Source organism: Vombatus ursinus, unplaced genomic scaffold, assembly GCF_900497805.2.
Source record: "Vombatus ursinus unplaced genomic scaffold, bare-nosed wombat genome assembly UNPS02014797.1, whole genome shotgun sequence".
Taxonomy (NCBI): domain Eukaryota; kingdom Metazoa; phylum Chordata; class Mammalia; order Diprotodontia; family Vombatidae; genus Vombatus; species Vombatus ursinus.
In genome coordinates, this window is record NW_020954575.1 from 5,717,292 (window position 1) to 5,743,333 (window position 26,042).

The 26,042-nt window shown below is 40.1% G+C and overlaps 1 protein-coding gene across 6 annotated transcripts in view; it reads left to right on the forward strand.

The window, feature by feature from the left end:
- RNF43 (ring finger protein 43) overlaps positions 1-26,042 on the forward strand; it is a 101,218-nt gene that overhangs the window by 70,107 nt on the left and 5,069 nt on the right. For 2 of the 6 annotated variants that reach the window (XM_027870602.1, XM_027870603.1), the window contains exons 2-7: positions 19,366-19,488; positions 23,893-23,967; positions 24,144-24,275; positions 24,940-25,041; positions 25,393-25,554; positions 25,878-25,980. In XM_027870602.1, the coding sequence (XP_027726403.1) occupies positions 19,366-19,488; positions 23,893-23,967; positions 24,144-24,275; positions 24,940-25,041; positions 25,393-25,554; positions 25,878-25,980 (697 nt within the window). Of the gene's footprint in view, positions 1-16,947; positions 17,010-19,365; positions 19,489-19,768; positions 20,038-20,080; positions 20,101-20,323; positions 20,657-23,892; positions 23,968-24,143; positions 24,276-24,939; positions 25,042-25,392; positions 25,555-25,877; positions 25,981-26,042 lie in introns of those variants that run through there. The other 4 variants (XM_027870605.1, XM_027870604.1, XM_027870607.1 and 1 more) reach the window with 4 other exon arrangements.

Sequence of the window (26,042 nt, forward strand, 5' to 3'; positions counted from 1 at the left end):
GGGGAGGGAGGAAGGGAGAAAATTTGGAACCCAAAGTTTTAAAAACAAAAGTTAAAGAAAAGTGTTTTCACATGCAATGGGAAATGAGATATAAGGAAATAGGGGATAGAAATCTATCCTACCCTACAGGAAAATTGAAGGGGAAGGGGATAAGAGAAGGGGGGGAGAGATAGAAGGGAGGGCAGATTAGGAGAAGGGGTATACAGAATGCATGCCATCTTGGGGTGGGGGGAGGGATGAGATGGGGAGAAAATTTGGAACTCAGAATCTTGTGGAAGTGAATGTTGAAAACTAAAAATAAATTAATTAAAAAATAAATAAAAATATTGTAACAATAAAATAAAATAAAATAGGCCTGTCTCTTCACTGTCTGTGTATGTCATGATCATTCCTGTCACTGTGCCTTTTCCTGTGATGTTCTCCTTCTCTTTTATCTCTTCCTTATCTAGTCAAACCCCAGTAGACTATAAACCCCCTAAGAACTGGGACTTTTAAATTTTTTCTTCATATTCTCAGAGCTTTGCCTAGTGCCATGCACATACCATCTAATAAATGTTTGTGTGAATTGAATTCAAGGCCAGCTCAAGTGTTGTTCCTCCTCTCCAAAACCTTAGTCAACTACTCAAGACCAATTGATCTCCCTCTGCTTTCTTTGGACTTCTATAATAAATATACCTTTATCACATGAGTTAGCATTTGATTATATACTTTTTTGTGTCATTTTGCATCTCTTCTTTCTATTGTCATTTCAACAAACCTGTAATTTCCCTCAGAACAGTTTGACATTTCCCACAACACAATCTGGAACATAAAATTTGGTGGACAAGGCCTAAAGGTAGGCAGCTAGGTGGCTCACTGGATAGAGTGCTGAGCCTGGAGTCAGGAAAACCTGAGTTCAAATACAACCTCAGACAGCTATTAGCTGTGAGACCTTGGACAAGTCACTTTACGGTTTCCTCAACTATAAAATGAGGACAACAGTAAGAGCACCTAGCTTGAAAGGTTGTGAGGATCAAATGAGATAATATTTATAATGCACTTAGCACATTGTATAGGTGCTGTAGAAATGCTAATTATTTCTTTCATGATGATGATGACTAACTGACCTTGTTTGGGGCCCACACTGATCAGCCCCTGGGAATAATCTTAAATGTCTGTGATTCTGTATATCTTGCCACCAGACACTAAGGGATGAGTGATATTTGTGACATACCAATTCAATTCAGTAAACATTTATTAAGCACCTACTATGTGCGAGATACAGTTGTAAGCACTAGGGATATGAAAAGAAGCAAAAGACAGTCCCCTTAAGGAGCTTACAATCTAATGAGGGAAACAGTGTGCAAACAGATAAACAAAACAAGCTCTATACAGGATAAATAGGAAATAATTAAAAGAGAGAAAGCACTGGAATTAAGAGGGTTGGGTAAGACTTCTGTAAAAGGTAGGATTTCTGTAGAAGACTTTAGTTGAGACTTAAAGGAAGCCAAGGAGGTCAGTAGTTGGAGAGGAGGAAGGAGAGCATTCCAGGCATAGGACACTGCCAGAAAGAGTGCGTGTCCAAGACCAAGAAATAGAGTGTGTTGTTCATTGAACAGTTAGGTCATTGTCACTGGATCAAAGTACATGTTGGGCAGTAAAGTATAAGAAGACTGCAAAGGTAGGAGTGGGCTAGGTTAGGAGGGGCTTTGAATACCAAAGAGAACATTTTGTATTTGCTCCTGGAGGCAATAGGAAACCATTGGAATTTGTTGAACAGGAGAAATGATCTATGCTTTAGAAAAAGTATTTTAGTAGCTGAATAGAAGATGGATTGGAGTGGGGAAAGACTTGAGGCAGGCTGACCCACCAGCAGGCTATTGCAGTAATCAAGATGTCATGTGATGAAGATTGCCACAAGAGTGGTGGCAGAGAAAGGGAGTTTTTGAAAGATTGTTACAAATGTAAAATCGACATGCCTTGGGAACAGATTAGATATGGGGGGTTAGAGAGAGTGAGGAGTCCAGGATGCCACCTAAGTTGTGAGCCTGAGGGACTAGGAGGATAGTATTGTTTTCCATAGCAATAGGGATAGTAGGAGGGGGAGGGGAGGGTTTAAGGGAAAAGATAAATGAGTTCTGCTTTGGACATACTGTTATTGGACATTGAGTTTAAGATGTCTACTGGACATCCAGTTCAAGATATTTGAATAGCAGTTGGAGATGAGAGATTGGGGCAGGATAAGAAGATTTGAGAATCGTCAGCGGAGAGATGATAATTATATCCATGGGAACTGATGAGATCACTAAGTGAAGTAGTGTAGAGGGAGCAGAGAGGAGGGCCCAGAACAGAAGAAACCTGAGGGACACCTAGGATTAGAGAGAATGATCTGGAGAATGATCCAGCAGAGAAGATGGAGGGATCAAATAGATGGGAGCCAGTAGAGAGAGAGAGGTTGAAAATAAGTCAAAGAGTGGGGTTGACAGAAGGAACAATCTGCTGGAGTAGGTGGGATAGAATGCATGATAGGAAGCAACCTTAACAACTGTATTGTATGACCTCGTAGGTACCTTCCAGCTCTAGATCTGTGATTCTATATGACTTTCTGAGGTAAAACTTCTATAGATAGACGCAGTGTCCCGATGACTTGGTACTCTTGTAACTTAAGTGCTCTATTACAGGCATCTGTACAAACACTCCACCCCCCCACTCCCCCGCCCACCCCTCCACAGTAATAAGCATCAAAAAAGAGCGAAAGGAAGTAGACAAGGCCTAAATATACTTACTGTGTCAACAGCAGTGGCAGATAGGGTGATTTTTATTGGAGTTGGGGGAGTGTTTCTACCTGTGGCAAGTGATTCAGAAACTTGGTTCCACATTATATGGCACCATGAGACTACCTTGGGTCCAAGCCACTCTATGGTAGATGATGTCATGTGCTTATTATTACCCTTTTGCCAACTGGGCCAAAAGGAAATGCATTATTAGATGAAAGTTGGCCAAAGTATGGCCTCTTAGCTTAGCCTGGCTCAGAACTTGTGAACTCCAAATGGTGTGGAAGCAGTGTGGTACAGTAGAAAGAGTAGTGATGAGTCAGAAGACCTAGGTTTAAACCTTGGTTCTGACAATACTTGTGTGACCCTGGACATGTCACTAAACCTCTCTTGGCCTCAGTTTCATCATCATAAAATGAAGGGGTTGGACTAGATATTCTGGAAGCATGATTCAACTTTGAATTTTCTTTCCTACTTCTGTGAGGCCAACTCATCAATAATCCTAGTAGCAAGACATTTCTTCCTTTCCCCTAATCAAATACATTAGCACATATTTATTCATATCATATGAATTAAACAAGTTACTAAACTATGATGTCCCATGCAAGGACTGAAATGAGCTCTTTGGGGGCTAAGGATCCCATCAGATAGATTTCTGGAAAACCATGAGCTCAAGGTATTTTCATTCATTTGTTCAACAACAATGAACTGACTATTCCCTATGTATTTACTACTCGTTGTTCACTGTGTTGTGTCCTTTGGGGTGGTAATGAACCAGACCTTTCATCATCATAGGGAGCTCTTCTTGAAGACTTCCTATACTAGTGTAGATAAGCATTTTCTTTATTATATTATAGGGGGGGTTTTGTTTGGTTATTTTTTTTAAAACACTGGGCCTCTATTTTACTCAAGCTGGAAATACAGCAGGCATGTACTCCAGGGCCCATTCCCACTACTGCATGACAATTTTGACCTCCTCCATTTCTGACCTGGACAGAGTCACTTCTATTTAGGACCCAACCAGCTTGGCCCACTGCATTTCAGAACTTCTGAGCTCAAGGGATCTGCCAGCATTAGCTTCTCTGATACCTGAGATAACAGTCATATGTCATAACCCTGGGCTTGTTGTTTATAGTTTTAGAAAGATTGCCTGAGACACTGAAAGTTTAAGTGACTTGCACAAATTCACACAACTTTCTGTCACAGGTAGGTAGGTGGTTTTCTAGAATAGTGGATAGAGAATTGGCTTCAGAATAAGAAAAAAGTGAGTAAGTGCTGTATGAGATACAAAAATGAATGACAGAGTCTCTGCCCATTAGAAACTTAACAGTCTAATGGAGGAATTTTTCCCCCTCAAAGAACTGCAGTACAAGATAGAACATGTGAAGTGTCTGTTCAAAGGAATTGGGGAACATTTCATGGAGGTTATGTCATTTGAGCTGATCCTTGAAGGATAAATAGAAGATTCCAGAGAGGTGATGGACTTAAAATAAACTTAAGAGATATATTTATGGACATGGCCAATATGGGACTTTATTTTGCTAGACCATATTTGTTATGAGTATTCTAGTTTTCATTTTTTTAAATGTTCAATTGGGAGGGGTGAGCTGAAACTCTGGGAGGGAGAGAATAAATGCTTATGAAAATAAATTTTATGCTATCCACATCCAGAGAAAGAACTATGGAGTTTGAATGCAGACTGAAGCATACTATTTGCTCTTTTTTTTTCTTCTGTTTTGTTTTGTTTCTTCTTTCTTGTGGTTCCTCTTATTGGTTCTAATTCTTCTTTACAACATGATTAATGTGAAAATATGTTTAATAAGAATATATATGTAGAGCCTATATCAGATTGCATGCCATCTTGGGGAGGGAGGTGGGGAGGGGGAGAGAGAAAATTGAAAACTCAAAAGCTTATGGAAGTGAATGTTAAAAACTAAAAAGAAATTAATATAAAAAAATTTAGGAGAAAAAAGGATGAACAAGACTGTAATAGGCAGAGATAGATAAGAGGAGAAAGTCCTCTAGGTGGAAAGAATAGCATAGAGCCTGGAAAGCCTAGATTATGTTTAGAGAACAGTCAGTTGTCCTGTTTGACTGGAGCATAGAAGAGGAACATACGATAAAACTATAATCATAAAGGTCTTTGGATGCCAAGCTAAGGAGATTGGGTTTAATTCATTAAGAATAATAAATATTCTACAGTTTTTGAGCAATTCTGACATGATCAGCAAGATATTTGGTATGTGTTCAGGAAGGATTGGAGGAAAGAAAGACTCAAGGCAGAGAGAATGTTTAGAAAACTGTTATAAAATGAAATAATGTAGTCCTGAATTAGGATGGTGGAATTGAGATAGGAAAAAAGAGCACAGATGGATAAGACATTGTAGAGAATTTTAAATTGTTTTTAAAATTGTAGAGGTAGAAATGACAGGAATTGGCAAGTGATTTGGATGTGAAAGGAGAGAGAATAACTGAAGTCTTGTGCCTGAGAGAATAGATAGTGGTACCATGAACAGAAATGGAGAAATCAGAGAGGAGCTGATTTGAATAGCAAGATTAATTCAGTTTTGGACCTACTGAATCTGAGATACTATCTACTTGGAAATGCCCAGTAAGTGGTTGAAAATGCAGGACCAGAGTTTAAAAGAATGGTGGCAGCTGATGCATATGGAATGGTAGTTGATGGCCAAGTGACAGACCCAGAAGGTGAAGGATAGATCTTTTGGTAATTGACTGCATTTAGAAGAAAAAAGAAGGAAGAGCAAAGGATACAAGGAAACATTCTATCAGAGGTGGACGGAGAACGAGAATAATGCAGTTTCATAGGATCAAAGGAAGGAGATAATTTAAAGGAGAAAATGGGATGTATTTGAAGTGATGGTTCTCGTTTGCTTTTCTTCTCTTAACCATATGACCAGATGACTTAATGTAGGACCTATACCTTTTTTTTGTTATTTTTGCTTTAGCTGGTCTGCTGTAGATTGGTCCATTACACTCACTGAAGGAATTATTTGTTAAAAAAAAATGTGTTTGGATTTAAGGGTTTTTTAACTGTAAGAAGCTCAAACAAATTTTCAGAAATAGAAATAACATTTATATAAAGTCTAGCTCAAATATTTGTGTAATTTAATTAGCAAGGAAGCTATTTGTAATGTAGTGCTTTTGTCCTTTCTCCACTTTTTGCCTATCACGTATTTGGCTCTTGAAAGTCTCTGTTAGTTTAGTTTAGTAGAATAAATCCTGGACCTGAAATTCAGAACACTTAGGTAATCAATTGCTTAGTCTCTCTAAACTCCAGGTACCTAATCTGTGAGATGGTTGGGTTTGATATGGGGGTGGGGGGTTGGGAGGAGATGAGTGGGGAATTAATAGCTAATAATAGATTGTAAAGCACTTTGCTAATATAAAATGCTGTGTCAATGCTAAATAATAGTTTTAGTTTAGGAAGATAGGTCTATTAACAGAACAGAAATAAGGGGTGGGGGCAAAGGGCAGTGCTGCCTTGTACCTTGATACAGTGTGCAAATCAGAAGCACCGCCATTGATCTCATTGACCTGTGGCTTCTCAACCCAGGAATTTGGCTCCCCTCCCTAACTCTCTAAGTACTTCCCTCACCCACTCAGTCTCCTGACAAAAACAAACAGGAACTGCTGTTCAGCAGAGCCAGCTTGATAACAAAGAAGATTTTTCCTCCATTATCAGAACTTTATCTTTTCATATCTCTTATCATCAGTGCTTAGCAAGAAAAATGAAGGGATTTGAGCAGTTAGAAACTAACAAAGAACTCTAGTGCATAAAAAATAGGCAAGGAGATATTTGGAATAGTTGAACATACCTTTGGCTTAAAGTGCCCTTTTGGCTTGCTGACTAAATTGCTAGTGAGTCACAACACTGGAAAAATGATTGTAACAAATGACTAATAACCTCACAGATTTGTGTGTGTTGCACTTATGTTTGAACTTGAAAAGTTAAGATTATGAATATATACATATATACACATATGTAAACTTGAGAAGTTAGAAATATATTTGTATATTTAAACTCAGGAAGTTAAAACATGGATAGGGGACCATTAGCCATTTGTCAAATCATCTTTCCTGTGTTTTGACCCATTATAGGTTTGATCAGCAAGCCAAAAAAACAGTTCTAGCATTTGAGGGTGACCAGTCACTTCAAGTCAAAGGCACATTCACCTATTTCATTGCTTTTGATGACCCTTGAACTTCTTCTAGATACAAAGACCCATCTTTGTAGCACCAGTATTTTTCTGGTAATATTATGGGCTACAGAACATGGAACACTAGTCTCCAAATCATTAAAGTTGCAAGTCTCTCAGAGGCCAATGCAGAAATTCAGAGTGTGCATGAATATACTGCAATATATTATCTATGAAAAATTGCACAGGAGAAGTGATATAAAATGTCAGTTGATTGACAAAGGAGTGAACCAGTGAGACAGTGACAGTGAGAGATAACCAATGGAGCAGTGCATATGTCCCACCAGTCTTCACATATCAAAGAGATTTAGAGAAAGGTCCCCAACATATTGTTTGGGATCTTCCTTTCGAGGATTTAAGAGAATGACAAAGACGAGAGTCATACAAGATGAGAAGTTGTGGAGGGATTACAAATTGTACCACTGTATGGAATATGCACATAGATGAGATGATAGATCTCATCATCATTGGTGTATCATTACTCCTTGTTCGACCTCCATACATCTACTAAAGTGATATTCCATACCACTGCATTGTTCAGAAATCTCCAGTTGGTTCTCTGTTGCCTCTAGGTTTAAAACACAAATGCCTATGTTTGGCATTTAAAGCCCTTTATAGTCTATCTCTAGTCTACCCTTCCAGGCTCATCACACATTACTTTCCCTCATAAATTGTACTTCCAACTAAAGTGACCTAGCTGTTATTTCTCATACACATTATTCTTTTTCCTATGCTTCCTACATGAGGCCTTTCTTCACTCCTTACTTTCCCCACCAATTGTTATCTCCAGTTACTGTGTATGTATTTTGTATTTGCTTATATTTGTATGTTTCCCCTATTAGAATGTAAGGTCCTTGAGATCAAGAATTGTTTCATTTTTATGTTTGAATCTCCGGTGCCTGTGACATAATGTCTGGTATATAGTAGGCATTTAATAAATGCCTGTTGATTGATTCTATCTCACAGATTTATTGTGAAGATGAAATGAGATCTTATAAAATAGCATTGTGTTCTGCAGATATTGTGGATTCAATAAATGGACATTCCATGAACACTTAATGAATTGATTGGGAATTAGGAAATTCAGAGAAGTTAACCTGAAGGAGATGAGTTTTGAACTGGATTTAAAGGAGGCATTAGAAGCCAGAAGGGGAGAGAGACATACATTTTGAAGTCCACTGCCTGTCCTTAGGAGATAAGGTTATATAAACAATGAGTAGCTTTCTTTAAAATCAACTCAGCTGCCTTTCCCTTGGACTAACATGGAATTCATTATGAAGTAGTAGTGTCTACCCCTGCCTCTCTGATTCTCTGCCTCCTTTGCTGGCTCTGTTAGTTCTAAATCTCTAATCTCTAGTTCTAAATCTCTTATCCTTTGATTCCCAGTCCTACCACTATCAGGTTACTAGGAAGAGCAGTTGTCTAGGTAGATGTGTTTACAGTCCTATGCAGCCAGGGCTACACACAGAGAAGCTAATTTTGGATAGGCAGTATTATGTTTGTTTTTTGTTTTTTCTTTAGGCAATTGGGGTTAAGTGACTTGCCCAGGGTCACACAGCTAGTAAGTGTCAAGTGTTTGGTCTGAGGCCAAATTTGAACTCAGGTCCTCCTGACTTCAGGGCCGGTGGTCTATCTACTGCACCACCTAGCTGCCCCTGGATAGGCAGTATTATGGAACAGAACTAAAGCTAAACCCAGAATTCCTAAGGCAATACTGATACTTCACAACTTAAGCAAGAAGATGAGACTGAATGAAACAATATAGACAATAGAATAATTAAAACCTGTTGGTGAGTGAGGGGGATGTCTACCCCAAGCATGTGAAGACTTTTCCCAGCAGAATAGGCAGATGAGAACAATTTGTTCCAGGTGGCTGAAGCAGGCACTGTGGAGCTAAAGAGTTTGGTCAGGCATCAAAGACACCAAGGTCATCCACTGCATCTGGAGCCATTGTCAGTCCTGACTTTTGTCCTGCCACTGGACTTTGATGTCTCTGGAAGAAAGAGTGAGGCTGATACTTTGCACAACTATGCCTCACTTAAATCCAATTCACGTGCACGTCGAGACATCACAGGTGATGTCATTGGTCCTCTTCAAAAAACGAAGGACCAACAACAACCATACATACATTAGGGATGCCTGAAAGTTGTGGTTATAAATTAGGCCAGGGAATATAATTAGGTAAATAATATGGCTTTCTGAGGTTTTATTCTTTTGTTCCTTAATCACAGAGCAAATTGATTTTATTTCTTAGAGTTTTAAAAATGTGAATGCCTTAACCTAAATATTTATTTTTAAATACATTTTTCTTTTGTTTTCTTATCAACTACATTAGCCAATGTATTCCTCTGCTATTTCTTTCTAAGAGAACCATTTCATCTAACAAAGAATAAAAAAGAGAAAAACAAATTAGTAAAATTAATTAAATATGGAAAAAGTCTGATATTATATATAATGTTTTACATTCTGCAAAGAAGAACTGAGGTGCAAGAAGGTACATTTATGTTTCTCTTCTTTGGGGCCAAACTTAGTCTTTATGATTTCACAGCCTTCAGTTTTAACTTTTAATTTTTATGTTCTTTCCATGAATGGTAGTCATAAATATTTTTGAGTTCCATTTCCATTTATTTTTAAAGCATTTCAAAAAGCAAATATTTAAATGCATTTTTAAATAGTATTTTTATGAGCATTTATCATTTCTCCTTCCCTCTCACCCCCTCCTGCAACCAATTGAACAACAAAAAATTTTTAAACCCTCGTAACAATTATGTATTTTTTAGCAAAATAAATTCCCTCACTGGCCACATCCAAAAATGTATGCCCTGTTTTGTATTTTAAATTCATCACCTCTCTGGTAAGAGAGAGAAATCATGGGATCGTGGTTTATCATTGTATTGGTCAGAGTTATAAAGTCTTTCAGAGTTTTTCTTCATGTTGTTATTGCCATTGTATAAGTTGATATCTTAGTTTTGTTCACTTCATACTGCTTCAATTCATATCAGTTTTCCCAGGTTTCTCTGAAACTTACCACTTCATCATTTGTTATAGCAAAATAGTATTGTATTACATTCATATGCCATAGTTTGTTCAGCCAGTTCTCAACTGATGGACATCCTCTCCATTTCCAATTCTTTGCCACTACAAAAGGAACTGCTATTAATATTTTTGTGCATATAAGTCTTTTTCCTCTTTCTTTGATCTCTTTGGGGATATTGGTCTGATGGTAATATCACTTAGTCAAAGAGTATGCGCAGTTTTGTAACTTTGGAGCTAGTTCTAAATTGCTCTCCAGAATAACTAGACCAATTCACAACTCTATTTGCCTATTTTCCTGAACATTTGTCCAACATTTGTCATTTTCCTCTTGTGCCATCTTTGCTAATCTAATGGGTGTGAGATAGAACCTCAGGTTGCTTTAATTTACATTTCTCTAAGTATGAATGCTTTGGAGCATTTTTGTATGACTATTGATACCTTAGATTTCTTCCTTTTTGAAAACGGCCTGTTCATGTCCTTTGACCATATTGAGGAAAGACGCTTGAATCAGTTCTTTATACATCTTGGATATTAGACCTTTACAGAGAAGCTTGCTATAGAGCCACCCCTTCCCCCACCCCCAGTTAGAAGTTTCCCATCTAATTTTAACTACATTTGTTTTTGCTTGTGCATAAACTTTATAATTTTGTAATACCTGAATCGCCCATTTTATCTTCTATGATCTTGTCTATCCATTGTTTGTTCATGAACTCTTCCCACAGCTATAGATCTGAAAGGTAATTTTTCCTAGCTTTTCTAATTTGCTTGTGATGTCACCTTTTCTGTCTAATTCATATATCCTTTTAGAGCTTCTCTTGTTATAGAGTGTGAGATTTTGGTCTATGTGTAATTTCTGCCAGACAACTTTTCAGGTTTCCTAGCGATTTTAGTCAACTATAGTGGGTCCCTAGTAATTGGTGTCTTTGGGTTTGTCAAACACTATGCAACTGTTTTTCTGTGCTTCTGTATGTTTGTGTACCTAATCTATTCCATTGATCAATCTTTCTATTTTTTTTGAGGAGGTAGAATATTTTTAATACATTATCTTAACATTCATTTTTTAAAATTTGGAATTCCTGATTCTCTCCCTCCCTTCAGCCGCTCTACTACCCATTAAGAAGGCAAGCACTTTGATATCAATTATACATGTGAATTCATACACAACATATTTCCATGTTAGCCATATTGAAAAAAAAGCAAGATAAAGTAAGTGAAAAATTATGCTTTAGTCAGAGTTAATCAGTTCTTTCTCTGGTCATGGTTAGCATTTTTTATTGTGAGTGCTTTTGAATTGTCTTGAATCATTATATTGATTAAAGTAGCTAAGTCTTTTATAGTTAATTATCATTACAATATTGCTGTTACTATGTAAAATGTTTTCAAGATTCTGCTAATTATACTTTGAGTCAGTTCATATAAATCTTCCCAGATTTTTCTGAACTATCCTATTTATCATTTATTATATAACATCATTCTCAATAGTATTCCATTACAATCATATACCACAACTAGTTCAGCCATTCCCCAATTGATGAACATTCCCTCAATTTCCAATTCTTTGCCACCACAAAAAGAGCTATCGTAAATATTTTTGAACATATAGGTCCTTTTCTTTTTCTTTTGTCTCTTTGGGAAACCTTTCTATTTTTTAACCAGTACCAAATAGTTTTAATATTTTAATTTTAAAGAACAATGACATAATATAAGAAACTCCTAGCTCTAAAAATTTCAAAATCTTCATTCTTTTTATGGGAGACTATGATAGAAGGACAAATCCATAAAACTTAAGTGTTTCAGGGATATTTGCAAATACAATACAACTAGTTAAGTGCAGAAGCCCAGTTAACTGTCTCCTTATAGTGAGAGTGGTTGGACTTTGTACCTCAGGAGGACCCAGCCCAAAACCTTCTTTGAGAAGAAGTATAGAGTTTGTGTTAATGCTGCTTGTGCTACCTGTCTGTTCCTGGGTGTGACTTAAGGGTCACAACCTTTAAGATTAGCTCTTTGGAACAACGTCCAACCAGATGAGGGGCCTCAAGATGAGCTTCCTTTTCAGATGGAGCTCAGTGAGAGAAATGGATTCATTGCTCATCTACCTGGAACAGTCATACTTGCCAGGCATCAAGACTTGGATCACCATATAGTACCTTAGCTGGTGGAAGGTTTCTTATGTAAATTGCTAGGGTCTCTTTCCAAATCTTCATGGTCCCAAGAACTTGACAGCTTAGTTCAGAGTCCTGCTTCCAAAGAGACCTAACACAAATGTGGTAGAATTGGATGGACTTCCTCCGAATATTATTTTCTTGAAACGTTCTCAAGTACCAGTTAACCTATAGGACACAGTCCTGGCTAACCTGAGAAAATACCTATGTCTGTTTGGGAACATATTTGGGTACTTATTCTGCCCCAGGTAGATTAGATTCTTTTTACTTTCTGTGCTTTCAAAGTTATCTTACCTGGTTTCTCAGCTGATTTCAAAACAAACTCAGACTGGTAGCTCTTCCTACCTCTCCCTATTTACTTCCTCCTTACTTGAGGGAGTTTAGCTTTTTCTTGGAACCTGTACTATCCCCTTGGACAACCCAAAGAAAGGAGCCTGGTGAAATATGGGGCAGCAAAAAAAAATGAAGAGGAATAGTTTTGTGGTAAAGCTTGGTCACATTGTCTGTGAAGAAGGATAATGAACTGAGAAAACTTAAACAACAAGCAAAGCCTCAGAGAAGAGAAGACTTGGTGGTAGGAGCTAGGGGTACAGGTTGTAGTCTTAACTATACTACAGACTAGAGCCCATTAGCACTGCCAGGACCAGAGCTTCTGTGATCCCAGATTTCAAGGATATACCTTGATCTTTCTAACTCCAGACTACTTACCAGGAAAGTATCTCTGAGCACAGCTTTTGGGTCAGGCTGCCTTTGCTGTGTCGAGAACAGATGAGAGATAAATTTAGGGTGGGGTGGGTAGCTGAGGCTAATAGAAAGAAAAGGCCATAAGGCATGAGTGAGCCCAAGAGGAAGGTGAATTCAAGGCTGCTTAGGACCAAAATAGGCTTATAAGGAATACTGGGTATAAACCAGAATAGGGCAAATTAATGAATACCTTGCACATGTCTTCCTTCTTCCACTCCCTGCCCTCAACTATATCTATATAGCATTGGAATGACATAGTAGGAAAAAATAATGAATCTGGAATCTAGAAATCATGGTTTTAGTCCAGAGATTCTTAACTTTTTTGGGTCATGGACTTCTCTGGCAGCAGTCTGGTGAAATCTATGGGCCCTTTCTTAGAATAATATTTTAAAATGCATAAGATAAAATATATAGAATTACAAAAGAAACCAAGTACATTGAATTACAGTTATCAACATTTTTTTTTTAAAAGTTCACAGATCCCCTCTTAAAATCCCTAGTTCTAGTATGACTGTGCCATTTAGCTAGCTGTTTGACTATGGGTATTTTCACCTTTCAGGACTTCAGTTTCCTACTCTGTAAAAATAGGGTGTTGGCCTAGATGATCTCTAGGGCCCCTCCTAGCTCTGTAGATTTTTATGATTCTATAATAACTGGTTTTAGGATTACTGAGCCCAGTTCTGTTAGCTCTGTCCTATTGTCTTCCCAAAGGTGATGTGGTAAGTGAGCTTAAGTCATTTATTCAACAATACTTGTTGAGTGCCTACTGTATGCAAGGCCTTGAAATATGCCCATTGTATCCCACCTTCTATTTTGTCATCCTACTCCCTATTGGGCTCTGGCATATAATTTTATTGCCACTACCATCCATCTTGTTTACATCTCATCTGACTACTTAGCAAGTATCTGGATTTACCAAATTATACAGAAATCCTGATAGAACCAAATTTTCTTCTGTCTTACCTGCCAGGTGGCTGGAGGTTATATTCCCTCTTCTACATTTTATAAATTGGAAAAATTGGGGCAGCTAGGTTGAGCAGTGGATAGAGCACCAGCCCTGAAGTCAGGAGGACCTGAGTTCAAATTCGGCCTCAGACCAAACACTTGACACTAGCTGTGTGACCCTGGGCAAGTCACTTAACCCCAATTGCCTTAAAAAAAAAAGAAAGAAAGAAAAATGAAGATAACAAGGGTCAGATGCAGTGCTAGGATTAGCTGCTAGAATTTATTAATGCAAATTTTAATGTAACAGGTGTAGGATACAACAACTTACTGACTGAGATATAGACTTTTCAATGACTTCTAGATGGTGTACCAGGTAGAAAGTAAGTATCAACCTCTTTTAAGCAAAAGACAAAGTGATATAACTGGGCCTTGATCAATTTTTCTATTTGTTGCTCAAAGCTGTTTTTTGTTGGGAAAGTTTGTTTCTCCCCTAACTGTCTTACTGTAGGACTTCTAGTTTATGATTTTGGTGTGTCTTGCTAGATGATAGAAGGTAAGCATCTCTAAGTTTAGATAATGAAAGTTAAGAGTGATGACAATACAGAAATCTGAGAAGAAAAAAATTGAAGAGTACCTTTGATGAAAAGCCAATGTTTGTGAGTATAGCAGAATAATTGTAGTAGGCAGTAAAGTTACCTACCCAAGGTCCACACGAATATATGTCAAAATCAGAGAACTATGAGATTATTGCAAGGAATGAGGGAGAGAAGGACATGACATTGGAATATCCCTTTTAAGAGCATGCCTGGAGAGGGGACTGACTGTAAGACCAAAATAAGATTAACATTAGGGTTGGGGCTTAGCTGAGCCCAGGAGTACCCTTTGTGAGGAGGTAACAGGATCACATGATGAGAAGAAATTGGCAGGCTAACTGGAAGAACTTGTTTAGTGGGGTTTAAGAAGGGTGAGCCCAGTTGGGAAGTGACTATAGCTAATGAGATGTCCTGGATAGGGCCTTGTGGATTATATTGTATACTTATTATTGATAATGTTGGATATGGAAGGAAGAAAACTGAGTGGTTGGTTCAAGTAACAGAAAAGGCCTTATGGAGACAGGTACATGGGCCACTGAGGAGAAAAGGACAGAAAATAAGTCAAAGGAGCAAGCAAACAAATCAATAGAACAGACCTGAGACTGAGCAGAACAAAGAAAAAGCATAGGACAAAGGAAAAAGATAGTATTTGAGTAGTTATACAGGCTGTGGGAGCTGTATGTGAGCCAGGTCCATTCCATTGCCACCTAGTTGAGCCCCTCTTAACTTGCCTGTTTTGATAAGCCCTGGAAATTGGTGGCTTCCTAGCCTTTCTGGCCTTTAAAATGACCTATCAGATGAATCTTTAGCCCATAGAGCTCCAAAAACTCCTTCTAGTCTTTGAAGATGGAAAGGTATTTTTGGCCCCCATCCTGCCCTAATCATTAGAGCCCAATCTGCTAACTTCACTTCCCTCTGTCATTTTTCTTGGCTCTGCTCTGGTGTCATTGGGAGGACAGATTGCCCAATGTGGAAATCATGTTTGCATCTTCGTTATTTAGAGACTTTGGGGCACAAGGAAGCAAAAACACTTGGTTTTTTCTTCCTGGGAGTCCTTCTCATTGCCTTATGTATGTTCTCTGTAGCTAAGGGCCAAGATAACTGCTTTGTTCTTGCCATAAAGGGCCTTCTACCACCAATGCTGTCACTCTTGTTTGAGTAGTTTTTAATAGGCAAATCTAAATTATCAGCAGGTAGATTTCCTTCTCTTGTGAATTATTTGTGTCAAATTTTAAGTTCTTGGCAAAACACGTATATAGATTATTGGAAGTTGATTGTCCCCCAGATTGGGAATCATCTGGGACATACTTCCCTCTATCACCAGAGACAATGATAATACCACGCATACCATTCCCTTCCTCTCCCTTACATAATGAAAATATCCTTAGAAAATTTTCTTTTTACCTATACAAAACATAATTGGAAAAGCAGTTTGTTGGGGTAGAAAAATATGTGCATTTAAAACTACATAGAAATGATGTTCAGATTATTCTTTTTTGTATTATTCCACTTCACTGCTTCCCTTCATCAGCATGGGAATAATTTTTGCATCTACATTATTTGGAGACTTTGAGGCACAAGGAACAAATACACTTGGTTTTGTTTTCTTCATTGGAGTCCTTTTCCTTGCTTCAAAGTTCCCCATATCTTAGAATTAGATTAGAATTGGGATTGAAGAAATAGAAAGAAAAAGCTGGGCACTAGTAATTCAAGGATTCTGAAGGTATCTTTTTGATAATTGGTTAGTCTAAGATCACAAAGATATGGTGATCCAAAGGCCTTGTACATTGGTTTGTATTACTCTTTCCTCTCCTTGCCCTGCTAAAGGACCTTACAATAGGGGCAGAGTTAGCTATGGAGCCCCATTTTCCCTTGGTAAGGCCTGGCTCCAGAACAGTACTTAAGTATAGAATCATAGAATTTCAGAGTTGGAAGGAACCTTAGAAGTTATCTTGTCCAAATACTTCCTGAAGCATTAAGTCCTTCTACAGAAGTTATCTAGCTTCCACTTGAACATTTACAGTAAGAGAGGCAGACTATCTCCTGGGTACACCATTTTGCTTCTGAACAGCTTTACACATTTTTTCTTTGTGTTCAGCCAAAATCTACCTGCCTCTATCTTAGGTCTAAGCTTTAGGGTGGGTACTTTGTTTACATATAAATTTGCAAATATTTTTCATAAAACTTATCCCCCCAAGTTTCCAAATGTCCTGTGGGGAAGGGCAAAATGTCTCCTTGGTGTCATTCTGAGAATGTTGGACTAAAGAACTGTACTTAGAAAGTAAGTGAATAACAGTTGTGATTCTTTAAAGATTTAAATCTTTAAAGACACAGATCAAGTAATAAGATTCAGGTGCTTTGGCTGTGTTTAAGTGGTAAAGCAGGAAGTGGTGGACCTCAGCAGCTTCCTTTTTGGAGCTCAAGATATATTTCAGTAGGTCACCAACAGAGTTAAGATGCACGCCCAGCTCTGCTGCCTGCTAGCTCTGAGCTTCTTCCATTAGGCCAATATTCAAAAGAACCTTTTTCCCACCCCAGCATTCTCCTTGACTTCAGCCTGTGAGTAGATGAAGCAACCATTGACTCATTCCTCTTTGTTCCTGGCAGGCCTTGAGAATAGGCAGATCTAATAGAGGAACCCCTCACATATTTTCTTGTGCTAAACCCTGTGATATACTTTTCCTTTAATGCTATAGGTTTCCTCAACTGCTAAGAAGAGAGAATAAGGCCCTGTTTTATTCTCCAAACATATCAGGTTCCAACTAGGGACTGACTCATCTAGAAAATGTCCATATCCCCTGCTGTAGTCAGTGAATCAGCCTAATCATATTATAAGGTCCCAGTCCCCTTTCTGATCTTTTCTGTCTTGCTTTTGCTCCTTATTCTCTAGCTTTTTGCTGGGGGACATGCCCTTCACATTCCATCCTCACTCCTAGGCATTGTAGTCTAAACCTGAAGCTTAAATGCCCAGTGGCCATTTTCTGCTGGAACAAGCTGTGGCAGGTGTGTTTTACCAAGTTTAGTACCATCTTCCTTGTTTCCCTCAGGGAATCAACTCAGTAACAGAATCTTGAGGGGGGTTCTGCCTTAGCGTCTCTTCACACCCCAAACTCAGCTGACGCTGCCAGGCCACAGGGAGTGAGGAGCCCTGACTGATCTATTTTGCCACTGAGTCATGTTCCTCCCAGAGGAGTTGGTTTTCCTTGGGGAATCTCTCTGCTGGTACAGTATCACGTCATTACTACCATCAACCTCCCTTCAGTCTCCCTGAGTCAGCTTGTTTTCTAGTAGGAGCAAAGATGCTAGCTTTTGTGTAGCCCCTGGATGCTGAGAGCAAGAATAAAAGTCCCCTTTATCCTGTTTTACACTGTGAGAATGCAGTGAGAGAGAAATGGGAAAACTCTTTGAAAAAATTAAAAAAGGATTGTCAAATGCTGGGCTTTTATCATCCTCACAAATCTGAGAGGGATCCAGAGCCTAGGAATCTTTCTGCTTCCTATAGAAGACATTTCTAGAGAGTAGGAGAAAAAGTATGGATAGCTGTCTACCTAGTAAAATGCCTCCATTTCTTGCTAAGAGGCAACTCCATATTGTGGATATTTAGGACATAAGACATTTCTAGGTCATACTATGTGTTCAGGTTGCCTTGGTGATGGGATGAGGGTGGGGGATATGTTTAAGGATCTTTTTTTCTCTACCAGCAAAACCATCTTCTCTACTGACTCCCTGTCTTAGTCACTGCCCAGTGCCATTAGCACACTTCATGATGTAGCTCCTGGAACTAGTTTCCTATAGCCTAGGAACAACTCTGAGGGCCCAGGGCAAATGGATTTAGCGTTTCTTTATGACTTGTCCCTCTTAGGAAGCAAGGAAGGAAATGATCATTTATTAAGTGCCTATTGTGTGCCAGTCACTGTGCTAAGCACTTCACAAATATTATTTCATTTGATCCTTATAACAACTCTGGGAGATCGGTGCTGTTTTACAGTTTTTTAACAATTGAGGAAACAGGTTAAGGGACTTGCCTAGAGTCACACAACCAGTACATATCTGAGGGCAGATTTGAACTTCGGTCCATGATTCCAAAACCAGAAAGCACTCTATCCGTTGCACCTTCTAGATATCTCTTAGGGATAAAAGACACCTAATTAAGGAACAAGTAACCCATGCATTGGGTATACCAGTAGTTCCATTGGATGGGCAATTGTCTAGAATCCTTCCAGGCAGGTATGTTGGAACCAGGTCAGTTCATTAGCCTTAGTTACTACCCCATAGATATGTGAAGCATGTCAAAGAAGCCAAGAAGGAGCACAAAAACATTTGTCAGATGAGAACTTAAAGGAGAGGTAACTGTTTTAATGGGTTTCCTGAGACCAGTGGAAAGAGAATCAGATTCCAACACAGTTGGGACATTGTTTGCTTTATTTGAAAAACCAGAGATAGAAGGCTTAAAGGACAAATAGAAGGGGCAGCTAGGTGGCACAGTGGATAGAGCACCAGCTCTGGATTCAGGAGGACCTGAGTTCAAATTTGGCCTCAGACACGTAACACTTACTAGCTGTGTGACCCTCGGTAAATCACTTAACCCCATTGCCTAGCAAAAAAAAAAAAAAAAAAGGGACAAATAGAGTTGTTGATCCAGCCAGTACTGCTTTGCCACTGGCTCCTTACTCAACCCTTATCATTTTTGGTACTTTCTCCTTTTTTGTCTGTTTCCTTCCAAATTCCAGATCCCACCACCATCAGAATGACAGGTCTTTTTATCAGTGTTCATACTACTATGAAGGATATAAACAAAGTTCCTTCAAGGCTTCAGACTCCCTAATGGGTAGGGCCAAGATCAGATTTGAAATTAATGTTTTTTCCTGATGACTGCCAAAGCTTCCCTAAATTGCTTGTCTTCCTATTCCTGCAGTCCCATCCTCTTTACCTATGCAACGCCAGTGATGACGACAACCTGGAACCTGGTTTCATAAGCATTGTCAAGCTGGAGAGCCCCAGGAGAGCCCCCCGTCCCTGTCTGTCATTGGCCAGCAAGGTAAAGTAATGACCCAAAGGGCAAGAGCCATAGCATAAGCAATGTGCTTTGCAGTCTCCTGGTTTTGAGAGGATCACATGCTATATGGTTCTACCTTGGCCTCCAGAAATAATTATCTTCCACCAATTCAGTCAGTCACTTTCCCCATGCTTTCCTGCCCAAGAATCTATGCTATACTTATCCCATAGTTGGAATTATGAGGTGGCCATTCATTGGCCTGTTTTCCTTTGCCCTTGAAAGAGTCTTCTGAGAAAGATCTCCATATGGTTTCCCTCTGTAGATCTGCCAAAGATGAGGCATGATTTCACATTGGAGGTCCCCACTCTCTCCTTGCTTAGAACCATCATCATCATCATCATCATCATCATCATCATCACCGTCGTCGTCGTCGTCGTGGTCATCGTCGTCATCACAACAATAATTCATATTTACATTACACATAAGATTTACAGATTCCTTGCTAGAAGAACCATCACCTCTTAGCATCTCGTTTGCCTTTTTTAAAAATCTCAGACTATAAATCATTTTTTAGCATCTGCTACTTGCAAGGTACTACAGGAAATACAAAAGGGTATAAAACATAGTCTCTGTCCTACAGAAGCTTATAATCTAGTAAGTGAAATAATAAAAGTATGCTAGTAACTAAGACAAATAATACATAACAAGAACCATGTGATTAGTATAAAGTGCTATAGTAATTCAGAGGAAAATATTGATTCCCGATGGGGTTTTGTAAACCTTTAGGAATCAAAGTCAACTCCATGCCCTGCCCAAGCCTAGCCCAGCCCAGCCCAGCCCAGCATACTGATAAGTGACCAGTAGGGTCTACTGTGGGACTCAGTTTTTTAGCTTATATGCCCCTGTCCAATGGTCTATGAAGTTAGTCAAGGCTCAAAATGCATCATAGAGGGATAACTGAGACCAAGAGACATGATATGTTGTAACCAAAAGTGATATAGCAGGGCAGATTGAGCAGAATCATAGGGTAAAAGGGAAATAATATCATTTTGGTAGAGTGCTAGATACTACTGGATCTGCTTACATTTCCCATATGGAGAAGTAGGGTGAATGTAGTATGCTTCCTTAGGAATGCAGGAGTTTTCCACTTTTACATTTGCAAAAGTAAAGAGAAGCAAAGGAACTGGTTGGCCCAGCACCCTTGAAACAGGTTCGGTGCTGCTCCTTGGTGTGTTCGTTTTAGTATTGCTGGGGGTTGCTAAGCAATTTTCTTTGCCACCCTTGGTGGCCTGGCTACTTCTTGTACTTTTCCTCAAAAGGCTGTCTCCAAAGCTAGTGTCTGAAAATAGAATCATCATCCTCTATCCTGAGGACTTGTCTATGAATCTACATTTTAATTTTTTAACTCCCATTCCCATAATGCCTTCTTGGAGGATTCATCCTTTTCCTTCTCTTCTCATACCCCTACCTTTCTGAGGAGATTTTTAATGACTTCATTCTAGTACCAGTTCCCTTCAGAAGAAACTAAGGAGATTGCTTGGGCTTCTTGGAGGATGTAGAAAACTGATGGCTTTGTGCATCTACAAATACCAGTCACTTGCTGCCATCTGTCACCAAATCTGGCATTTTTCCTCAAACCTAGGTCAGGAGAATCCACTACCTGAAAGTCCTGTTTGTTTTTGCCTGTTGGCAAACATCCTAGGCTCTTTGATCATTTTTTACTACTTTGTAATTATGGGCTGTAATGGGCTGGGACGTTTGAACGTTGCAATAATTACTTTCCACTGTTCCTTACCCCAACCCTTCAAAGAGAAGGGTGGGGATGGAAAGGAGATCTTTAGAAGACTTTGCCTTCCCACTTGTGCTGTGCTGTCCTGGTACCTCCATCTACTGTATAGTCGATACAGTCCAGATGGAATCTCACATTGCCTTTCCTAGATCAGACCATGTTCATTATTTCCGTTTCCTATGTGGTGAAACTAGGGTGGGAGTGAAGATGATAGGAAATACAGGACTCAGGAATCTTGTTTCCTAGACCTATAAGATGATTCCTCAAAGCTGTTTGTTCCTGGGTAGTCAAAAGGAAAACAGAAACCTGGGCAGGTTTGGAGTTTGCCCCTCCCACACCCCTTTAATATGCCCTGGAGTCACAGTGCTCCTAATGGAATAGCTCATTTTTCCTTTGCTGGTCCTTGGCCCAGCTGTACCACTCCAGATACCCCATTCTTCCATCATTTAGGTCTGATTAGACCCTTAGACTGATCTAAGCTCAGTTCTGGAGTCACAGATAACTGAAAAGGGAAGTAGCCAGGAATACCTATGGAATTTCCTTCCTGCGAAGGTTTTGAAAACTGGAGATTTTCCCTTTTGCTAGGATAGCTCAGTGCCTGGAGGCAGGGGGCTGAACTAAATGACCTCTTTGCATTCTTATTCTAGCATTCTGTGACTTTTCCAGGCAGTTGATTTTCTGAGCTTTTGCTTAAAACTGGGACAGGCCATAGGCTACCCAACTCTGTCTTGGGAAGAATGAGTGGGTGAGACTGAGAAGATGCTGTCTCTCTTATACTCTTTCTTGTCACAGAGGGTATTGCATTGGTATCTCCTACCCCTTCCCCCCAGGCTCCCTTGCCCAGAGCTGTTGGCACTAAGGGGCCCCCCTCAGGGTAGAGGGAAGCCTGGTGGAGCCTGCCTGGCAAGAGACCTGCCTTGACAGGCTCTTCCTGGGACACAGAGATCAAAGAGCTGGAAGAAAAAAAAAAGTGTAAGTAAATTCCAGCCCCACACTCTGCTCCTCTTCCTGCTACTACCTCATACATTTAAGTTAACTCCTTCCCTGCTGCTAAAGAAGCCTCAGACGATAGCAGGCAACTTCAGGCAGTGGAGCCATTGATCTGGGGAATCCATGAAACTAAGATGTTATCATTGAGATAAAATCATTTGCCCTAGAATATAAACTGGCTAGTGACTTGAATGAGCCATTTACTAAAGTGGGAGGAGTTAGGAACTGTTACATTCACCCTAGCAATCCTCTACACACTCATCCCCTCCCCTGCCCCCACCAAAAAAATAATCTCCTATATACAAGCTGGTATAGTTTCATTATCCTTTCTCTTCCCCGGGTGTCTTTTTTATGTCTATGTATCTGCTCAGAGAAAATGAGTTGCCTTTCACCATTATCTTCTGTCTGTTTTTGGGTAGAAATGTCCTCTCACTTGTCTTCCTCTGTCTCCTAATGGCAAGAGTTAGGGACAGAGCTAAGAATGTAGACTCCTTTAAGTTATCTTGAACTGAAGCCAAGGAAAGAGCTAGCAAGCCTGGCAGGGTTCCAAACCCAACCACTGTGTGTGTGTGTGTGTGTGTGTGTGTGTGTGTGTGTGTGTGTGTGTGTGTAAGGGAGACAGGTGAATATGGAAGAGGAGAGACTTTTAAGGTAGACTGTTGTAGGGCCATGGGAAAGGGAAAGAAAGAGTCCATTAGCAATGTTGTCCTAGGTTCTCAAAGCTCCACTTAAAGAATTAGGCCCTGGGCTCTGCTTTTAAGGAAAGGTCGGCCTCTCAAGAGCCCAGATCTCTGTTTCCCCTTTTCCTACCCTCACCTCTGGGAAGGAAAAAGGAATGGATGGATATGGTACTCCTGCTCCAGGGACTTGTACTGAGAGTAAAAACCTTTCTCTTCTCTTTTGAGGAGCAGAATAAGCATAAATGTAAGGAGGGAGCAGTGTTGCTATGGAGCCTGGGACATGGGGACTTCTTGTTTGTGTATATGTAAGAATCTTTTATGTAGGTGTAGATGTGATGCAGGAATGTGTGAAAGAGTAAGGCTAGGATACAATCAGTCAGTTAACTGTGCTCCAGGCTATGTGCTAAGTGCTGAGGATACAAAAAGAGGCAAAAGACAGTCCTTGCCATCAGGGAGCTCATAATCTAATTGGGGGAGATAACATGCAAACAATTTTTTACAAAGCAAGATGTTTACAGGATAAATAGGAAATAACTAATAGAGGGAAGGCTTCCTGTAGAAGGTGAGATTTTAGTTGGGACTTAAAGGAAGCCAGAGAGGTTAATGGGCAGCTGGGTAGAATAGTAAATAGAATGCTGGGCCTGTAGTCAGGAAGTCATTTCTGGCCTCAGATACTGACTAGCTGTGCAACCCTGGACAAGTCACTTAACCCTGTTTGCTTCGGTTTCCTCATCTGTAAAATGAGTTGGAGAAAAAAATGGCAAACTACTCCAGTATCTGTGCCAAGAAAACCCCAAATAGGGTCACAAAGAGTCAGAGATGACTAAAAATGACTGAACAGCAATAACAACAACAGGGAAGTTAAGAGAAAGGAAGAAGAGAGGGCATTCCAGGCATGGGGGACAGCCAGAGAAAATGCCTGGAGTCCAGATATAGATAGATCTCTCCTTTTGGGACTCCTGACTTTATTGCTTGTGTCTCTTTCAGGCCCGGATGGCAGGTGAGAGAGGAGCAAGTGCTGTCCTCTTTGATATCACTGAGGATCGTGCAGCTGCTGAGCAGGTACCATGAAGCCTTTAGGGAAATGGAGGGAGGACAAATAGATCCATGATCTCTCTGGGAAAGGGGAACTAGGGACCAGGTATCAGCAAGGCCCTAGGGCAACAGAGCCCCTAAACTTGAGGGAGGTGTGAAGAGGGGATTCTAAATGATGATTTACAGTGCTTTATCACATTCAGCTACAGCAGCCCCTGGGACTGAGGTGGCCAGTGGTGTTGATTTGGGACAAGGATGCCGAGAAGTTGATGGAGTTTGTGTACAAGAATCAAAAGGCCCATGTGCGAATTGAGCTGAAGGAGCCCCCAGCTTGGGTGAGAGTTCACTCTTTGAATGTTATCCCTGGTTTTACCCTTTGTGTTGATCACTGAAAGAAAGATAGCCAGATATTCCTGGAGTCAGGAGCCCTGGGTTTTTGGCTTTTCTCTGTTGTTGGTGTGTGACCTTGGCTAAGTTAGCTCACTTCTCTGAGCTTTCATTTTCTGCACTATAAAATGAGGTGACTATGTTTGTAAAGTCTCTTCCAGCTCCAGGATTTTATAATTGGAAGCAGTTGAAGCACACAGAGATCAAGTGACTTGCTCAAGGTCATACAATTAATATCAGAGCTAGGACCAGAATCCAGGTTTCTTGATCCCCAGTGACTTTTTTTTTTCCTTTGCCATACTACAGTGCAACTCAACCAGGACTCCATTCTGTTTGCACTTCACTGTGACTTTCCCAAAGGATCCTTTTTCTTATTCTCCAAAACTGAATAGTTTCTCCTGCATTCCTATTAGGTGAATATGTAAATAATCCCATTGCCAAGTATCCCTGGAAAGGGAGACCCAACACCTTCTTCCTAGTCTAAGGCCAATCACTTGGAAGAACTAGTAGTGAAAATGGGTGGTGATCACCTTCTGGGTCCCCAGATTTCATCTGTGTCTGACCTGAGTCACACTTGTGTTATTGCCCTTCTCTCTTCTGCCTCCTATATAGCCAGATTACGACGTATGGATCCTCCTCACTGTGGTGGGCATCATCTTTGTGGTCATCCTTGCTTCTGTGCTACGGATCCGATGCCGCCCCCGCCACAGGCCGGTGAGTTTGGTGGGCTCACCTTTTTGGTGGTACTGGGGAGCAGCCAAGGCAGAATGGATAGTATGTTCAATTCACTCTCAACTGTTTCTGCTGTTCATCATCTAAGCCCATCCACTATTTGAACTTCTCTCATTGATTCCCTTTGGAGAAGTGAGGATTTTCTATGTGAGCAGTATTAACCTGTATGGGAGAAAGGAACAGAGGAAGAGATGATTTTAAAAGGAGTAACTGCCAAGTGCAATGTGATTGTGAATTAATCATGGTTTGAGCTTCACTTTGAAAAGCATAGGTCCTGGGGGCTGAGGGAGCAGCTAACATTTATCATTCTTAAGCCCACACTTCTGTCCCCAGGAACCCTTGCAACAACGAACAGCTTGGGCCATCAGCCAGTTGGCCACTCGAAGGTACAAGACTAATTGCAGACAAGTACAATCCCAGTGGTCCGACTCTGGGAGCAGCTGCAGCTCTGCACCCATCTGTGCAATCTGCCTAGAAGAGTTTACAGATGGGCAGGTGAGGAAGGGCCTCCTGGTTCCCCAGCTTAAACTCAAGGAAGGACTGGAGCTTCAGGGAACCCTGTGTAGGGAAAGTCCTTCATATGATGCATTGGTGGGGTTACATTGGCTTCTTCTGTTCTTGTCTCCCTTCTCCAAATCATGGAAGTTGGGAAGAAAGCCCCAGGGTTCCGAGGTTCTGTACATTTTCTTATTTTTCTTGGAGGTAGGAGGAAGACAGGAAGAAGTTGGGTTGGAAAGGTGAGATACTGGGTTCTTTATATTTTTGTGGCTCCATATCCTCTTGGGTCTTGACCCTTTGGTATTTTTTATTCCATCCAGGAGCTACGGATTATTTCCTGCCACCATGAATTCCACCGTACCTGTGTGGACCCTTGGCTGTATCAGCACCAGACCTGCCCACTGTGCATGTTCAACATCATAGGTAGGTAATTTGAGCCAAGGACTTCCTTAGAGAAAAAGCTCTTTTGGGGTAGGTTAACAGGA